General features: G+C 37.0%; 1 protein-coding gene across 2 annotated transcripts; it reads left to right on the top strand.

Annotated features, from left to right (window-relative positions):
• Positions 1–258: 258 nt before the first annotated feature.
• Positions 259–17,776, top strand: LOC139131828 (uncharacterized). 2 transcript variants are annotated; one of them, XM_070698108.1, is made up of 7 exons: positions 259–450; positions 1,934–2,032; positions 7,686–8,037; positions 9,905–10,027; positions 12,999–13,115; positions 16,067–16,220; positions 16,658–17,776. In XM_070698108.1, exons 2-7 carry the CDS (start codon positions 1,969–1,971, stop codon positions 17,033–17,035), a joined length of 1,188 nt encoding a protein of 395 aa, XP_070554209.1. In that variant the 5' UTR covers positions 259–450; positions 1,934–1,968; the 3' UTR covers positions 17,036–17,776. The 2 variants fall into 2 exon arrangements, with proteins under 2 accessions (XP_070554209.1, XP_070554210.1); XM_070698109.1 differs by lacking the exon at positions 259–450 and having other exon boundaries at positions 1,912–2,032.
• The last annotated feature ends 336 nt before the right edge of the window (positions 17,777–18,112 follow it).

Consider the following 18,112-nt stretch of genomic DNA (forward strand, 5'->3'; position numbering starts at 1 on the left):
ACATTGATGATTATGCAGTGCGTTCGCCGGGCCCGAGCCTGGCAGCCATAGGTAGGCCTACAACTGCAATGCAAGTCAACATGTAGGCCTATAGGCCTACACTAATATCACGTACGGTGATTCTTTTATTGAATAATCAAGTCGTATATAGACATTCTACATATTAAATACGATTATTATCCCAGCAATGTGCCAAGCGCCTGTGCTTCTGACATATCGTATAATCGTTTTCCTGACTGAATGCACTTGTGAGCCACCGTAGATTTTATGCGTGTACTATCTCGGAGACGCAGGGTATATATTGAAAGCGCCGAATTTGGCATGTGTGCTGGCTGACGTGCTTTTTAGCTTTCCGTCGAAATTCAACGTCGAGAGAGTTCGAATGCAACGTTAATGTTTCCTTTTAGCGACAAGCGTAGGAAGTCATACTTCACATCAGATCCAATGTGGGTAAGTAAAACAAAGCGACCACATTTGATGATCGATTGCGTTTTCAATGTATCAGATTAATCTCCAAGACTTTTACACCCAGGGTTAACTTATTGATAGTCAGGCGTGTCCTGTCAGCTTGTCTGACAAGCATGTCCTACGCGCTCTTCCTAGAATTGTTTTCGCAGATTATTTTTGTGGGCCATTTAAGAGAAGAAATTGCCGAATGTAGACAGTTTGGGTGAAAAGATGGTTTTGAGATCCGATAGGACACTGTAGTAGGCATCACTAGTACTACTACTACTAGTACAGACTTATTCCGGTATCCAAACTTTTGAAGTTTATAAAATACGGCTAGTTTTCAATAGGCATCACTAGTAGTACTACTAGTACAGACTTATTCCGGTATCCAAACTTTTGAAGTTTATAAAATACGGCTATTTTCAATCGGGTTCGAACCCACAACATACGGCATCAGTCGCCTAGAGCATAGGCCACAGAGAGAACCGCTCGGCTATTAAAATCTCCACTCCCAAAAAAGAGTGGTTCAATAGCCGGCTAAGTTGTTACATTTTTCTGAATGAGACCGCTCCACACGTTGTAGAGTTCGTGAAGGTTTCAAAACCCTTCTGCTGGCCCCAGCAGATCTAGTTACCATTTTCAACAGTGTCTGTTGTCTCTGAAATGAGGTTTCCATGATGTTTTGGGAGACAAAATAGCCCTATGTCTTTAGCAGCACTACCCCGTGAATATGTCGGTGACAATTATCAACAATAAACTATGTTTTATTTTAATATTTCAATAACTTTCCCCATCTGATATTTTCAGGTTGTATTTGACGAGCTCGAGTACACATCAGTGTTAAAATATGTGATGCGACACAATTATCAATCTTGTTTATGTGATTTTTTATCGTCAACAAGGAATAGTTTTGCTATCTATTTCTTTAGGGGTGGACCATTTAATATCGTGGGGGTATGGACAATTTCGGAAACACATATTCCCACCAGGCATCGATGCAAAAATCAACCGCAGATGGCTTGATGTTAATAAACAATGAAAATTTGGAAAAAATATATCCAGCAGAGCATGTGGACAGAAAATGCCACCTCCATCTTCCAGACCCTCCCCCTGATAACCACTTGTCCGTCCCTAAGTGTGCCTTTTTCTGCGTCAACTTTAGTGTTTTTGTTTTGTCTGTCACTTAAGCCCTGGCCAAGTTGTTTAGCAATAATTCGCTAATTGATGAATTAGTTGTTTTGGGTATACTGTCAGCTGATAATAATAATGTTTATTGCACAACAACACACTTAAGAAGTGTGGTAAGGCAAAGGTAAGGCAAAAATAATGATGATTATGATGATAATATCAGCAAGTGTTTTTTTTTTTTTAACCTATCCAATGGTTTGGTAGAAGTGATGTGTTCTTTCGCTTTGGTAGTTTGACATGAGTGAAAATACTTCACACACTGACCTGCTTATTATTCTCATTCTGCATATGTTAGCATCTGTATAAACAGAAAATATCAGAAGTAGAAGAATGTCAGGCGAAAATGACAGCTTCATCTCGGATCTCGGTCTGCCTGGGACAAGCCAACCGCAAGGTATTTCAAAGAAAGGATTTTCTTGTTTTCTCGAATTTGAAGTTGGGTAAAAATCAAGCCATGACAAGACTGAAGATTAATAATCTCGTTAAGTTGATTTCATAATTAAAATAATTCCTTGCTTGCTTGCATGAATGAGATACGCTTGTATGCGATTGCAGGATTTATATTTGGTAGACTCTCAAAGCCCCTGCTCAAAATGTCTATCCCATTCTAATGCTTTTCCCAGCTGGGCAACCGTATAGTTGTCAGAAAAAAGTAAACAATGTGAACCTCTTTCGTGCCTCAAATCAACATTGGATGGTTCTTTGGCGGGTAATCCTGAAAACGACTTTTTCAGGCAATAGTTTACCAGATCAGTCGGTCTGACTTCGGCTGCCGTGCCGTCACAGCTGTGAATGACGGCAACTCGTCTGCGTTTCCATACAGGGGAAGTACGGATGTTTACTGTGACATTTGTGGTGCAGTTGTAGAGTCGCACCAGCAAATTTTCCTCCGGATGTTGTTGCGATGGCCGATAGGGTCTTGAACATGACCCATTGCGCCAACACGATGTTGTTTATGGCCGGGGCGCCGCTGTCAGGGTTCACGTCCACATCAGGCTCTGGTCGATCATTTGGACAAAAAAATGAGCGAACTGGCCCTAACAAGAGCAGAACTTGATGAAAATTCAAGAACTCTTCCATTTAGCTAGAGAACTGGGCATACAAGAAACCGATGTTTTTTAGCGAGAATGAATCGAAGACGCTCAAAATTGATTGGATTCAGCCTCAATCTAGACAGTGACTGCAGTGTATAGACCGTAACGGTGAAAATAGTTCTGGTAGAACTGGGGGATCTGGATTTTTAACGCTCCATACATGCATATGTATATATGCAAATGGGAGGTATTCATATAAGGTGGAAAAATGGCGTCTGTGTGTATGTATGTAAGTATGTATGTATGTCTGTTAGTCCGCCCTAATCAAAAACTCCTAAAACGTAGCACCTACTGTCCTAGTATTTGGTGTACAGGTGCACCTAGGGGTGGAGATGTGAATTTGTTCAAATGAACATGTCAGTGCCAAAAATATGCAAATGAGGGGAAAAAAGGAAAAATCCTACAAATGGCTAAAACTCAGTAAGCATTGGTCAGATTTGGTTGAAACTTGGTATGCAGATTTCTTTAGGTATTCTAAATTATGTGTGCAAAAATTGGGATGAAATTTGCATGTTTGTATTTTTAGGGTATTTTTTTCCGTTTTTAGTCAAAAAATCTTGTTTTCTGAAATCGCTCGTCTGAATGCTATGAAACTTAATATTCATGTTCCTCAGAATGACTTCAGTCATGCTTGTACAAATTGTATTGATATTGTCATATTTGTAATTTTGGGCAATTTTCCCAATTTTTGATAAAAAATTTTTTAATCCAAAAACTGCTGATTTGATAGCTTTGATACATGTATTTGGTATACAGGTATCTAAGATTAATCTCAATATAATGTATTGAAGGTATGTTGAAACTGGCAATTTTTTTTTATTTTTGGGCAATTTTTGCCTTTTTTGGTCAAAAAATTTTTCTCCAAAAACTTCTGATCTGGTAGCTTTGATATCTAGTGTACAGGTTCCTAGGGTTTATGTTGATTAGATATATTTAAAATTAGGATGAAATCTGCAATTTTGTATTTTGGGGGCAATTTTTCTCATTTTTGGTCAAAAAATTGTTTCTCAAAATTTACCAGTCTGATTGCTTTGATATTAAGTAAACCAGTCCTTAGGGTTTTTGTTAATAAGATATATTGAAATTAAGTTGAAATCCGGAATTTTGAATTTTTGGGGCAACTTTGCGAAACTTTCAGTTTTACTGGGATATCTTTCATTTTGTATTTTTAAGATTTATTTTGGTAATTTTATACCTACTGGAACTAAGAGTATATAATGTGGTGATTTAGTAAGCATTTGATATGGTAAACTGTATTTGGTGTTGAAATGCGGCAAAAAAATCCTGGCAGATTTTGAAAAAATTCCTAACAAATGCCAATAAAAAAAATTCAGCCAGAGAAGGTTTGACAAAAAGAAAAGGTGAGAGAGTGGGGAAAAAAGAATGTGCAATGGATCGGATAAAAAAGATAATGTACAGGTCTCATCGATCTTCCAGACGCCATCCCTTATCAAATGGTCCACCCCGATGTATTTTTGTGCACAATTAACCATGCAGTGTATTTTAGTTTAAGATGTCAAGTTAGGTAAGGATTGAAAGGAATAGTCAAGTTCATCACAGTTTAACTTTATCTCTTGTGTCATCATCCTTGTGTAATTGGTTAAGTTTGTAAGTTGTTCCAGATGTGGATGTACCAGCTGTTCTGGAAGAAACAATGTTTACTTTTTCCTGTAGGGTTTCTGAGTTGATGATTGTATGTTCAGGGTTTTACATGACGCGCATTTCTGCGTCCTTTACGCATAAAACCGGACGCAGGACCCTCAAAAACTAAACCACGCTCCCTTGGGACGCAGCAATATCTGTTGCTGGTGTACACCTTGCGAAGCTGCTGAACACGTAAAACACATCCCAGTAAACCTTACCGACCCCGTACTTTAATGGAATGCTCCATAGTGCATTGGCCTCCACTGTTTCATAACCAATGGTAACCGCGGAAACATTCTATTGCTGTAAAAAGTTACTTTCAAAATGTAAACTGATTCTTAATTGGTCGATTTCTTGTTTGTGTTGATTAACACATGTTTATGCATCAGGGCGGGTCGTGTCAAAACAGGCCGATCTGCGAAAGTTTTTCGGCGGCCGCAGCAACCAGCACCATGCAGGTTTGGTCGAGGCCGAAACGGCAGCTACGCCATGCGATACTGATAATCAGGTCCCCCGACCAAGTCAGCAAAATTACGACATTCAACAGAAGTTGACTCAATAGATTTACTATAAATGGCTTTGATATTCTGAAGAGCGAAACGTCATGGAGTGCGGTGTATGTTTGAAAGCAAATGTTACATGCCCGTTCATGGAAGGTTTTTGTAATTTTCAACATTCAACTCTCACTCGTCATCAGGACTCGAAAAGTCGTCTCACAAGCGTTAAAATCCTAAGCATGAGGACCGGCAGTTGCAGGGTAAGAGCACAGTTACGAGTGGAGTGATACGTAGCGGTAAGAGTAACGAACTCGAGGCGTACGTTGCACAATTACGTACTGTTTACCTGATCGCTAAACGTGACCTTCCATGCGATGTATTCACTGACATCATTCATCTGCAGAATCTGAACGGCTTAGACATTGAATATTACAAACGTCCTCAGATAGTTATGGAGTTTGAAGAGTGTATTCAACGTGCGATCGAGAAGTCCCTGATTGATAGCATACATGCAAGTGACGTCATCGGTATAATGTTGGATGAGACTTGTGTTGTGACATTTCATTCATAAGAAACTTGCAATATATGTTCGATATATTCAGACTGGCGAGGCGAATGTTTCTTTCCTCTGTAACCAGTAAATTACAGATGCCACTGCTGCAGAGATCGAAAACGCCTTGATTGAATTTTTGACTAGAAAGAAATCTGTGACGAGCCGTGAACAAAATATATGGACTAGGAACAGACGGGGCGGCCGTAATGACCGGCCGTTTGAACGGGTTGGGTGCAAAATTAAAAGCCAGAAATCCCAACCTTGTTCAAGTGCATTGTGTTGCACATCGATTGAATCTTGCTGCTTCCCAAGCAGGCAGAGATATTGAATATTGCAAAGAATATCATAATATAATCCATTCATTGTATAAATACTTCATTGACTCTAGTGTGAGATATGACAAACTAGGGAAATTCAAACTCTGTTGAATGGGAAAGCAAAACGAATTACTGAGGCTACATCTGTTCGCTGGCTGTCGGTCGAATCAGCTGTCAAGATGGTTTTCATCAGTTTTGAGCCAATTGCCTTGGCACTTGCAAGTGACAAAAAAGGGGGAAAGGCTGATGAGCTGTTGAAATTTATCTCTAATTCATTGTGTCTGCTATTCACTGCCTTATTGATTGATGTTCTTACTGTCATTGGAATTTTGAGCCTTACATTTCAGAAAGATTCTGTCACCTCTTTATAATGTTGAAATTTCTCCATGTATCTGGTGTATAGGCAAAGTGTAAGCATTGGTTGCATGTTATGTATTTCAGTCTATGTCAAATATTGTAAATGAAAAATCAAGAACAGTTTACTGTGTGCTTGTAAAAGATAACATTTTGTCAATACATAAACTGCCTTGCAGATTGATGTCTTAAATATTATCACAGAAGTAGAAAAGGAAAGAAACTATTCAAATTGCTGTAACATATTCACCTTCAGTGCCTGTATAGGCCTATACTTAACTATTTTATCATTACATTCAGCTGTTTGTTATATCTTTATCACTCTCCATGGGCCAAGGCACACTTGGGGTCAATGTCATCACTCTGTGCCAGTCTGTGTATGTCAGTCTGTCTGTATGAATGTCCATCTTTCATACAATTGTTGACTTGTTTTGATAACTATATGGGAGCAAACAGTGATGTTGTCACTATTTTTGATTCTGTCCTGATCCACCTGTTCCATGTCACACAGGTGGCGATCGGACCAGTGTGATATATATATATACCAAATGCAGGGAGAAACGAGTTAATGTGAATACTCTCTTTTATGCTGTTTGTGTTAGATAAAAAGTGTATTCCATACACAGTTCGTGTACACATGGAAACGATGTGAGGACTGAAGAAATTTGTTTTAGATACCGCTACGTTTATATACCCATCGTCAAAGGAGTGATTCAACATATCTTGTCACGGTCATTGGGTGTTGTAGTTGATCAAAATCAAGTGACTATGTGGATCACCACACAAACCGATTCTGTCTTTGGAGAGAATAACAAGTTGAGATTGGGGTGATAAAAAGTCAGTTATAATTATATTTTTGTAATTGGTTCTTTGAAGATTCACAGATTCAATGATTTCACTTGGTGGTGTGGTGTTTTTGTGGTCACTTCTGGTGGTGTATTTGTAAGGATAAGGACTCCAAATTTGGATGCACACCATACGTTTTTGGAATGTTTCTGCTCCAACTTTTTTTTTACACGCCGGCCTATCTGAAACGGCTCATTTGATAGCGCATGTAACTAACATGACCCATTATCGTTGAAATTTCATTCCTACCTGCCCATTGTTTTTTTCTTAATATCTTAGAAATCTATATGAACTATAATCTTGTTGTAGTGAAACTCATAGAGAAGTTGAATTTTATTCAGTATGAGCGAAAAATCCGCATTTCTCAATTTCTTTTACATTACGCAAGTTTACTTATTCACCTAGACATACTGGGAAGGGTAGAGTGGTGACAACACTTTTTTTCACGAACTGACATTAAATTTTAATTTTTATGAATATCAATTATGCCAAGACAGCCAGTCGAAGCATCAGCTGGAAAGATCCGGCAAAAGGCGACATGATATGAAAACAAATACAGTCACCTCACAAAGTATAATTAAAGGGCTTTAAAACAAATCTGCGATGCCATCACATTTGACTTCGTATATTTTGTAAAGTTGCGCCAGTCATATAGATACTCATACAAAGAATTAAGATAATTCTGTGCGCCGGTATAAATCACCAATTGACTTGAACTGCTTTTCTTGTTACGTGTCACCAGGTGATGAAACCCTTGATTCTATGGACTATGACTATGAATTGCCACGAAGAAGACGTAATTCATCATCGAATTCTTCCTTCAGTACAAGTTCATCATCTCAGCGATGTGTTTCAAGATGGTCATTAAAAGATGTGCACAGAATTGGAATCGATCACAAAGTGTACCAACCAACAACAGCACTGCCTAGTGACTGTAAAGGTCGCGAGTTGGCTACAGCTATATGTCAATTTTATGCCGATGGATTTGAAGATGGACGTGCTTTGCCAGGGGAGAATATATTTGCTGGTGGTATATTTGAGGACCCATACTGGAAATCACGATGGCAACAAATGGAGATATATTACAACAAATGGCAAGTGTGTTTTCATTCTCCTTCAAGTAAAGCTTGTCAGCCTATTGTGCTGATAATCCCAAATCAATGTCTGTCTGTCTGTCTGTCTGTCCCGTATGTTTGTTTCATGTCTTTCTCTTTGTCTGTCTCCCTATGAGTGATTCAATTAAACGGACAAAGTGCTCATTTTCACATTATCTTGGTTATTTTAGTTTCTTTCGGGGTATTACTGATAGTGTTCTGTTAAATGACATTGGCCAAATATCAATCTGATTAAAATCAGATGTAGAGTACGGCGACGGCTGTACTTAGGCGGTAGCTCAGGTATGCTGCCGCTGTCGCCTCTTGTCGCTGTAGTGTTAGGCGACAACACCAGAATACCGCCTAAGTATAGAAGTCGCCGTACTGTACATCTGATTTTAATCAGATCGGCCAAATATATGCATGTTGTTACGGCACAACACAAGCTTCCTGTACATGGGCATAATGTACTAGGTATTACTTCAGTTTGTGATATGTACCAAGTATGTTTCATACAAGTCACAGTCACTTATTTTCTAAATTCTGCTCCTCAAGTACATGGAAACACCCTCAAGTCGGGAAACCGATTTTTCTATGCAATGCCAATTTCCGAGTTTGATATGGGCAAGTTTATTTATCATGTAACCGTCGATCGTTCCCTTACACACTCAAAACTCATATCCGATACCGCATCCTCTTCATGAATGCCCATTTCGTGAGATTTTAGTACGAGATCGAAAAAAATCGCCAAAACGTATGAATGAGTGACATTCCAGTCAGTCCACACAAACTTTTGGTAAGCGGCACTGCCATCACAAAAGAATTATTTACATATTTACAAGTTAGCCAATTGAGGCACCGATTTTTCTGTTATGGAGACTCCGCTTACCAAACTTTCACGAAATGTGTGATATTTCAGAAGTGCTTGAACCAAATTCATTCAAACTTGGCACAAGGATAATGTACCTCAATGTACATATGCGCATCACTTTATATTTCGCAATGTGATTCAAAATGGCCGCCTGGGGCCATATTACACAATCTTCATATGTGGGGCCCTAACTCAGACATGCCTTTCCCAATTTTGTTCAAATTTGGCAAAATTGTTGTTGTGATACAATTCAAAATGGCCGCCTGACAGTCTATTGGTATGTAATTTTCATATTTTGAGTCTTACCTCAGATATGCCTCCGCAAATGGTTGCTGGACAGTCATTTTGTTCTATAATCTTCATCTACAGAATTGTAACTCAGACATATGTGAGCTGATTTCGTTACAAGGCTAATGTATCATATGACATATACATGGCCGCCAGGCAGCTATTTTCTTATGTTATTGTCATATCTGGCACCATTTCTAAGACATGCCTGAACTAGCAGATTTGGTTTAAACGTGGCACCAGAACCAACATACCATGATATTGATTTTTGTCATCATTCAGTAAAACAATAGCTACCAGATGGCAGTATTGTTACATTTTTCTTGTCGAATGTCAATACTTAGACATCCTGAACTATTTTCATCCAATATTGATACAATCAAGTTCATTCTTGATGCCGTCTGATCTGAAATGGCTGCTACCCAACTTTGCACTTTGCAGTCAGCACAATTTACTATTACAAAGTCATCAACTTTTGGCAAAGATAATAATAACAAAGTACCAAAGATGTAAACAACATTGAACTAGCAGGGGACCTTGCCATCATTGATGACTTGTTATTGTTCAACACAAGATTGCTGGGTTACCTTCCCCATTAACAAGTGTATGTATACCCAAATGAATATCATCATTCATGCATGGATCCCATGTTTCTCTTATATACTCGTGGTGTCAACTTTTCTTCTTTGTTGTTATATATATATTCAGGTGCAGTTGTAAATTAGACTTAAATAATCGTCTTGCGATGTATTATAACAGATCTGATGAGTTGACCATTGACAAACGGCGTGGAGCAAAAGAAGTGATAGACTTCATAGAGACTGTTTCCAGGTGAGTTAAATGTACAATAAGTTTAGACATGTTTATTTTAGTCCCTTCTCTGGCTACAAAATAACTTTTATGTGCTTATGTAGGGCCGCCCAATGTTGCATCCAGGAATGTGGGACACTTTCCCGCTGGCGTTTTTTTTCCATTTTGTGAACTTTTTTTCATTTTCTCTTTCCAACATTTTCCAGCCCCCTGTCTTCTACTTGTTGAAATATACAAATAATGTATTTGGTGCTATCCAGGAACTTAGAGGAACACCTGATGTAATTCAGTTTTGGTTACTCTTTCAGTAGTGCACGTTTGCTTTTCTCCATGTGCTAGTGAAATCCAAACATACCCAGTATTTTGTTAGCAAGTAATGCCTGTATATATGCAATGACTATTGCTATTGTGGACAAGTGAACTTCAAAGTCGATTCCACAGATAATAATGCTGAGTGCCTGCAAATGGTTTGACTTCTTGAGCTGAATACTGGACGTGCTGTCATGATGTAGGGGGTTGATCCAGAAACTGCAATTAATACAATTACATAATTTTTATAACAGCCAAAAATTACAGACAGCCGAGCTTTAAAGTTGGTAATTTTAGAAACAGATGTGGCACACTTGTACAGTGAGTAACGAAACAAAACAAATACATTAATGATTATTCTTAGCATAAAGTTGTGATCTTCTCAGGTTTAGAATTTTTCAATAATTGAGCACAAACTGTACACGTTTTTAGCTCCGCTGTCAGCGACGCGGAGCTTATCAAATAGGTTGATTTTCCGTCGTCGTCCGTCGTCCGTCGTCGTCCGTCGTCGTCCGTCAACAATTGCCTTCTCCTCTGAAACCACAAGTCCAATTGCTTTGAAATTTTATATGCAGCTCACTTGGGGTAACCTCACTTAAGTTTGTTCAAATCGTAGTGAAATTTGCATATTTGTATTTTTGGGGCATTTTTTGGTGTTTTTGGTAAAAAAATCTTCTTCTCTGAAACCGCTTGTCCGATTGCTTTGAAATTTGATATGCAGTTTACTTAGGGTGACTTCAGTCAGATTTGTTCAAATCGAGGTGAAATTTGCATATTTGTATCTTTAAGGCAATTTTTGTCATTTTTGGTAAAAAAATCTTTAAAAATCTTCTTCTTCAAAACTACCAGTCAGATAGCTTTGATATTTGGTACATATGTCCCTAGGGATGATCTATTTCAGATTTGTTCAAATTGTGCAGAAATATGCAAATTTGCATTTTTAAGGCAATTTTTGCGATTTTTGGTCAAAAAATGTATTTCTCATAAAGTACTGGTCTGATAGGTTTGAAATTTGGCATACAGGTTTCTATAGATCAACTAAGTAATATATATTGAATTTCTGATGAAATCTGTAATTTTGTATTTTTGGGGCAATTTTTGCAATTTTTGGTCAAAAAATGTGTATTTCCAAAAGTACTCATCTGATAGCTTTGAAACTTGGTATACAGGTTCCTACAGATGAACTTAATGATATTTATTGAAATTATGATGAAATCTGCAATTTTGTATTTTTGGGGCAATTTTTGCCACTTTTGGTCAAAAAATGTGTATTTCCAAAGCTACTCATCTGATAGCTTTGCAATTTGGTATACAGGTTCCTACAGATCACCATAATGATATTTATTGAAATTATGATGGAATCTGCAATTTTGTAATTTTGGGGCAATTTTTGCCATTTTTGGTCAAAAAATGTGTTTCACAAAAAGTACTGGTCTGATAGCTTTGAAATTTGGTATACAGGTTTCTACAGATGAGCTTAGTAATATATATTGAATTTCTGATGAAATCTGTAATTTTGTATTTTTGGGGCAATGTTTGCCAATTTTGGTCAAAAAATGTGTATTTTCAAAACTACTCATCTGATAGCTTTGAAATTTGGTATAGAGGTTTCTATAGATGAACTAAATAATATTTATTGAAATTATGATGAAATCTGCAATTTTGTATTTTTGGGTCAATTTTTTTCCATTTTTGGTTAAAAAATGTGTTTCTCAAAAAGTACTGTTCAACAGCTTTGAAATTTGGTATACAGGTTTCTATAGATGAACTAAATTTTATCTTTTGACATGATGATGAAATCTGCAAATTGTATTTTTTGGGGCAATTGTTGCCATTTTTGGTCAGAAAATTTTATTCTCCAAAACACTACTCATCAGATAGCTTTGGTTGACATGTTCTTAGGGATGATCCAATGTGATATATTCAAAGTACAATGAAATCTTCTATTTCTGGCCACTGCATTGAGCTATCTAAGATTTCCACCTTCTTCATCAACATGTGTCAAAAATAGTTATTCTCTACATAAACACAGCGGAGCTATATCGGCCGCTAGGTCGCTTGTTCAACAGTTGTAGCCATTTTTATAAAGCCTGTTGTCAGAACAGACCCCTAGGTAACTCTCTAAATGTCATCAATCACTGTGTCCATAGGGTAGATCTTTCTAAAACAGGAAAACTAAATTCCCATCTAATGGCCGAAAGGAAAATTACGTCAGAAAGGCACTCTGAAAATGAAAATCGTAATTGCCAAAGGGATTCATGGACAAATTTGACATTAATACTCTACAGAAATTCAAATCCACTGCTATACAGTGTCATTATGTTTAGGTACCGTACCCCATCTTTACAATTTGTTGGTTTTTCCGGTCCAACATATCTCCCATGATGATTTCGAATAATTGTCATGTCTCGTTGACTATTTTGTTAGCTTACTGGGATTTGATGAAGTCATCTATAGGTCTTGTAGCCCTCTAAGATAAAACTGATGAAAAGAGTAAAAACTCTGATCAAAGGCTGAAAAACCTATTCCTCTTTCAGAATTACACAGAAAAAAAAAAAAGGCTTGGTGACACGTGGCATGTGCCACCAACTATACACTCTTCAACTACACACTCTTCGGTTGAAGAGTGTATTATTACAATTTTCCACACACAAAACTATTCAATGTAATTTTACATTTCCAGACTCCATAGACTGGCAAGAGATGCACTTACTAGGCCAAATGAAGGTCAGCCTTTACACAGAGCCGTGACTAAAGTCATACAATCTCTAGCGTATATGGTTGGACCAGGTTGGGTACGGTAAGTTACCCTAATGCCCGACTTTGAATTGTGAATTGGAGTTTGTTTTACTGAATGTGCCAAGTCCAACAAAAAGTGCGATTCAGCCAAAGTGGGTGTTTCTGTCATGAGTTGGGGAATACGGAATATGCTTGTTAGTCCCCGCAGACAAAGTCTGGGCGTACTTATGGTTTTGGCTCCGTCCGTTCGTCCGTCCTGAGTGATTTCTCAGAAGTGCCTGGACCAGATTCGTTCAAATTTGGCACAAAGATAATGTACCCCAATGTACATATACACGTCACTTTATTTTGCGATATGATCCAAGATGGCTGCCAGGGGGCACATTACATAATTTACATATTTGGAGCTGTAACTCAGACATGCCTCAGCCAATTTGATTCAAACTGGCACAGGGCTGATATATCATGACATACACGTACACAAAAATTTTCGTCACAATATAATTCAAAATGGCCGCCCGGCAGCCATTTTATTATGTAATCTTCATATTTTGAGCCATATCTATTATGCCCCACCTAATTTTATTTAAACTTGGCACAAGGCTAATATATCATGATATAAATGTACACATGAATTTTCGTTAAAATATGATTCAAAATGGCCGCCTGGCAGCCATTTTATTGTGTAATTTTCATATTTTGAGCCATAACTCTAACATGCCTGAGCCAATTTGATTCAAATTTGGCACAGGGCTGATATATCATGACATAAATGTACACATAAGTTTTCAGTGCGATATTATCTAAATTGACCACCCGGCAGCCGTTTTATTATGTAATTTTCATATTTGAAGTCCTTAGATTCAGACATGTCTTAGCCAATTTGGTTCAAACTGGGCACAGAGCTAATGATCATGATATGTTCACATGAATATTTGTCCTGATACAGTAGAAGATGACCACCAGATTGAAAGTCCTTAATTTTATGTCAAAATTATAAATAGCAAAGTTCTAAAGATTTAAATAACACTTAACTGGCGGGGACCGTGTCATCCATTGATGACTTGTTAGTCTAATTTTGCACGTAGATTTTGTAGATATTATTGAGGTGCAACAGACGTGATATGTTGTGTATTCCACCATTATGAGGGTAGAATATCCTGAAAATGATTATATCTCTTTAGTATAAATAAGTATTTTACGGGTGGTTGCCTGTGATATGCTTTAAGGGGAAAAGAACAAACAATCTCATTAAATTTAGTTAAACATAAAAAAATTCACCAAAACAACTAAACAGTTTGATGAACTCGCAGAGCCAAAGTTCTCCATTTTCTTTATCTAAATGTGCACCAGAAAGAACAGCCAATAGTAAACATAGGGACTAATTAATTGAATCAAAAGTTTGAATGAACTTCTGACAGTGCCATTGAATGTATACATTGCCCTTGAGGACACTGATATGTTGTACTTGTAATGGTGTAGTTGGTCTGTTCTACGGACATCGGCCAAATCTAATGACACTAGAAGGTGTTGACTGTATTTAGATACATTATACAGTGAAACTACTGAGTATTTATGTAAAAGATAAACTATTGATAGGCTGGTTAACCGATTAAGGTTCCAAGACAAGTATTCACCCTTTTAATCTAACAATTCTCTGTTGCTTAATAAGCTCAGAACCCCACCAAACTATATATTTTCTGAAAGCCTAGATATAGGGGAACATTTTGAGTCCCTTAGAGTTACCATCGTTTACATAACTGTCACATGACAAGTAATTTACATAACCTTTCAAAAATCGGTTTTCCCTATGTTTTGTTTCAGTGCTTCGAGATATCTGACTCAAATTTGCAAGAAAGCAAGCTGTCATAATACTCTTTCAAATTATGTCTCAGATTTTTTATACCTTCCATACACTAGGGCTTCCCTGGAGGTTTTTAACCATAAAAAATTGTTTAAGGAGGTTTTAAAAAAATCTGAGACATACTTTTGACTAGTGTTAAAACAGCTTGGAATCACACAAATTTCAGGCACATATCTCAAAGGATTTAAACAAAAGGTAGGGAAAACCATTTCTCGAAATGTTATGCAAATTACTTGTCACATGACAGTTATGTAAACAATGGTGACTCTGTTGGACCCATAATGTTCCCCTATATCTAGGCTTTCAGAAAAGATATAATGTGATGGGGCTCTGAGCTTATAAACTTCCAGAGAATTGTTACACTAAGAAAGTCAAAAAGTGTCGATTACTTGTCCTGCACCCTTAATTGTTTTATTGCTTGATGAATTACCAAACTTCATTGGTAGGATTAAAGGCCCGATAGCTGTATCTTTTAGCATTATTTTTGTGATTTTACTTCCAAACTAAAACAAGTTCATGGGAATGTACTCATTGAGGGGTGTTTATACAGGTAGAATAAACTGTCCACTGTGACTACATGTGCAATTTTGAGCAAGATAAATAATAAATGTTTGCCCAAACATAAAATGGCGCCCTCATGCAGATAAAGCAAAAACACAGTACGCAGTGCATATATGCATTGGAATCTTCACAGAAACAACAGAGTAGTCCAATATAATGCATATAGTGCTGAATGTTTTCCACTGGGACACCATATGCTATGTTTTCTTTGTAATATTACCAATTTTTAAAAATGGCGGGAAATCAAAATAACGGTTAAAATTTAAATTTACTTGTCCAATTTTTCAGTGGTAAAAGACTATATCTTTTAAATCTGTAGACTTTAAAGAAAACCAGAGAAAATAGAAAGGCTTTTTCAGATCGACAAATTTCAAGAGTTACAGCTACAGGGGCTTTAAGCAGCAATTATGGAAGACATGTCCCTGTTTTCATCATATCATGATCAGATGTAAGCAGAAGACGCTACCTTTCTAGTATTTATAAATATTGTCTTCTTATTTGCAAATGTCATAATGGTTAATGCATATCAGTTACATAATCTACTTGTTTAATTCTTATTTTTTTTTAAAATTCTTCTGTATTTGCAGAGATAATGGAGAACAATCATTGTGCTTTGACAAAAAGTTCATTCAAAAGAAAGCTTTTCCACACACAACCTTAGACTGCCCACTGTCACCCCGAGATGTCTTCCGTGCCAATCTTTATGACGAGTGCGACTATCTTAAATTTGTGCCTGTTGAGGTAATTAGTCTTCCTGATGTCAAACATTACTCGTAGTTAAGAAGTCAAACAACATGTTATAAATTGCTTTCCACAGAAAAATGTTGTGATACTAAGTCATAATATACCTGGCTATATTGGCCTTTTGAAAAATAAAAATGTAAATTACTGGGTTTTTAGTGTCAACTGCGAAAATGCTTCTTTCACAAATCCGTATTCCCTACAATCAAACTAAAATTTCAACAAGGGGACATACACTTCATTCGAAATAATGAACAGAAAATGATCTTTCCAACTGCTAAATTTGCCAGTGAAATCACAATTCTGAGTCAAAATCATGCTGAAAGTTATCACGACCCATGTTTATTTATCGACATGTTTTCTGACGTTATCTTATTTAAAACAATGATAAAATTTCTTAAATACATAACCATGGCAGTCAATATTATTTTCTACAGGTTACTGTTGATCCGGCATATTTGAGAAGTTCAAGAAACGTTACTACAAAAGATGAATGGGCTAATAAATTAAAGCTAAGTCCAAACGAAAAGATAAAGCTGCAAACTCAACACACTCTACAGCTGCTGGCTACATTGAGAATGTCTGCTGATTTGAAAAGTCCCTGTGGAATATTCGTTGCGAGCCGTAGAGTGTATTTCACGAAACTAGAATGCGATGATGAATACATTGATGAAATGGCACAAAGTGGACTTCCAAAAAGAGCTGTTGGTCAATGTAACTTGCTTGTTTTCCCCAAGTTCTGTGAATGGACTGATCCAGATGATCGTATTGTTATTATGTCAGTTTTCCGGTATCTTAATGGTAGCTGGAATTAAATTCTAGTCCTCCAGTTGAGTAACCAATAATTTTGACACTGAGTGCATGCAAGGGTCCATATTAATTACTCTGGGGAATGATACGATTCTTCGCTTGGGATTTTTTGGCCCTCTGGCACAAAATACTTGGTCCCAAATTGACAAAGAATAAATATTTTTGGCCCAAATTACAAATAACAGATCTAAAAATGATGTTTTAACGCTGTATAATCAGTAAGAATTAGAATTGGATGGCATTGGATAGCATCGAGGAACATATGACCATTATTTAAAGTATTAGACATTGTTAAAAGATGAAACATTTTTTTATTTAGTCACCAGACATCAGTAAACCCTTGAACATTCTCAATTACGGATACTTAGCTGAAACATTGCATTTAATTAATTGACGTAAGTCCTTTTTCTTGTCACTTACAGTCTTGCTGACATGCCAGATACAGTGAAATATACTATATCTATTCATGTAAAAGTTTGAATATTGCTCAATTAGAACGTTCATAATGGCAATGCCCATGGTTAGGTTATGATTTAGAATTTTTTAAAGTCGCGGATGTGTATATGCAAAGATGGATCGACAGACAGGAAGGAATTTGAAGGCAAACAGACAGACCACCATTCCATGCAATAGCCCAGCAGAATTTTGTAAATGAGTTGGGAGACTGCCATTAATTACATGTCAAGGTCTAATTATTATTAATACCATTAAACAGTATGCATAATAAAGATTTATTCACAAAAGAATCATTTTGTTAGTTCCAGTTTGTTTTTACTTTAATGGCATTCACTACTTTTAGCGTTAAATTAACGTCAGTTGAAATGTAGGAACTATTATGTTGTCCCTAATTAGTGCATGCCTGTGTCAAAGCAATCACTAGTGACGGTTTAGATTTGCTTCCGGAGATATGAGAATGTTACATTGCCCTTAATCACCACCATCATCTGTCAAAGTTGTCATGAACATTACCGAATACTGTCCCTACTCTTCCTAAAATCTTTAACAGCTTTTTGGATTTTCAAGCTCTTGATAACACTTGTTTCGGTACAACACTATTTTAAGCTCTGGGTACATAGAAACAA

The sequence above is a fragment of the Ptychodera flava genome, chromosome 4 (assembly GCF_041260155.1).
Source record: "Ptychodera flava strain L36383 chromosome 4, AS_Pfla_20210202, whole genome shotgun sequence".
Classification (NCBI taxonomy): domain Eukaryota; kingdom Metazoa; phylum Hemichordata; class Enteropneusta; family Ptychoderidae; genus Ptychodera; species Ptychodera flava.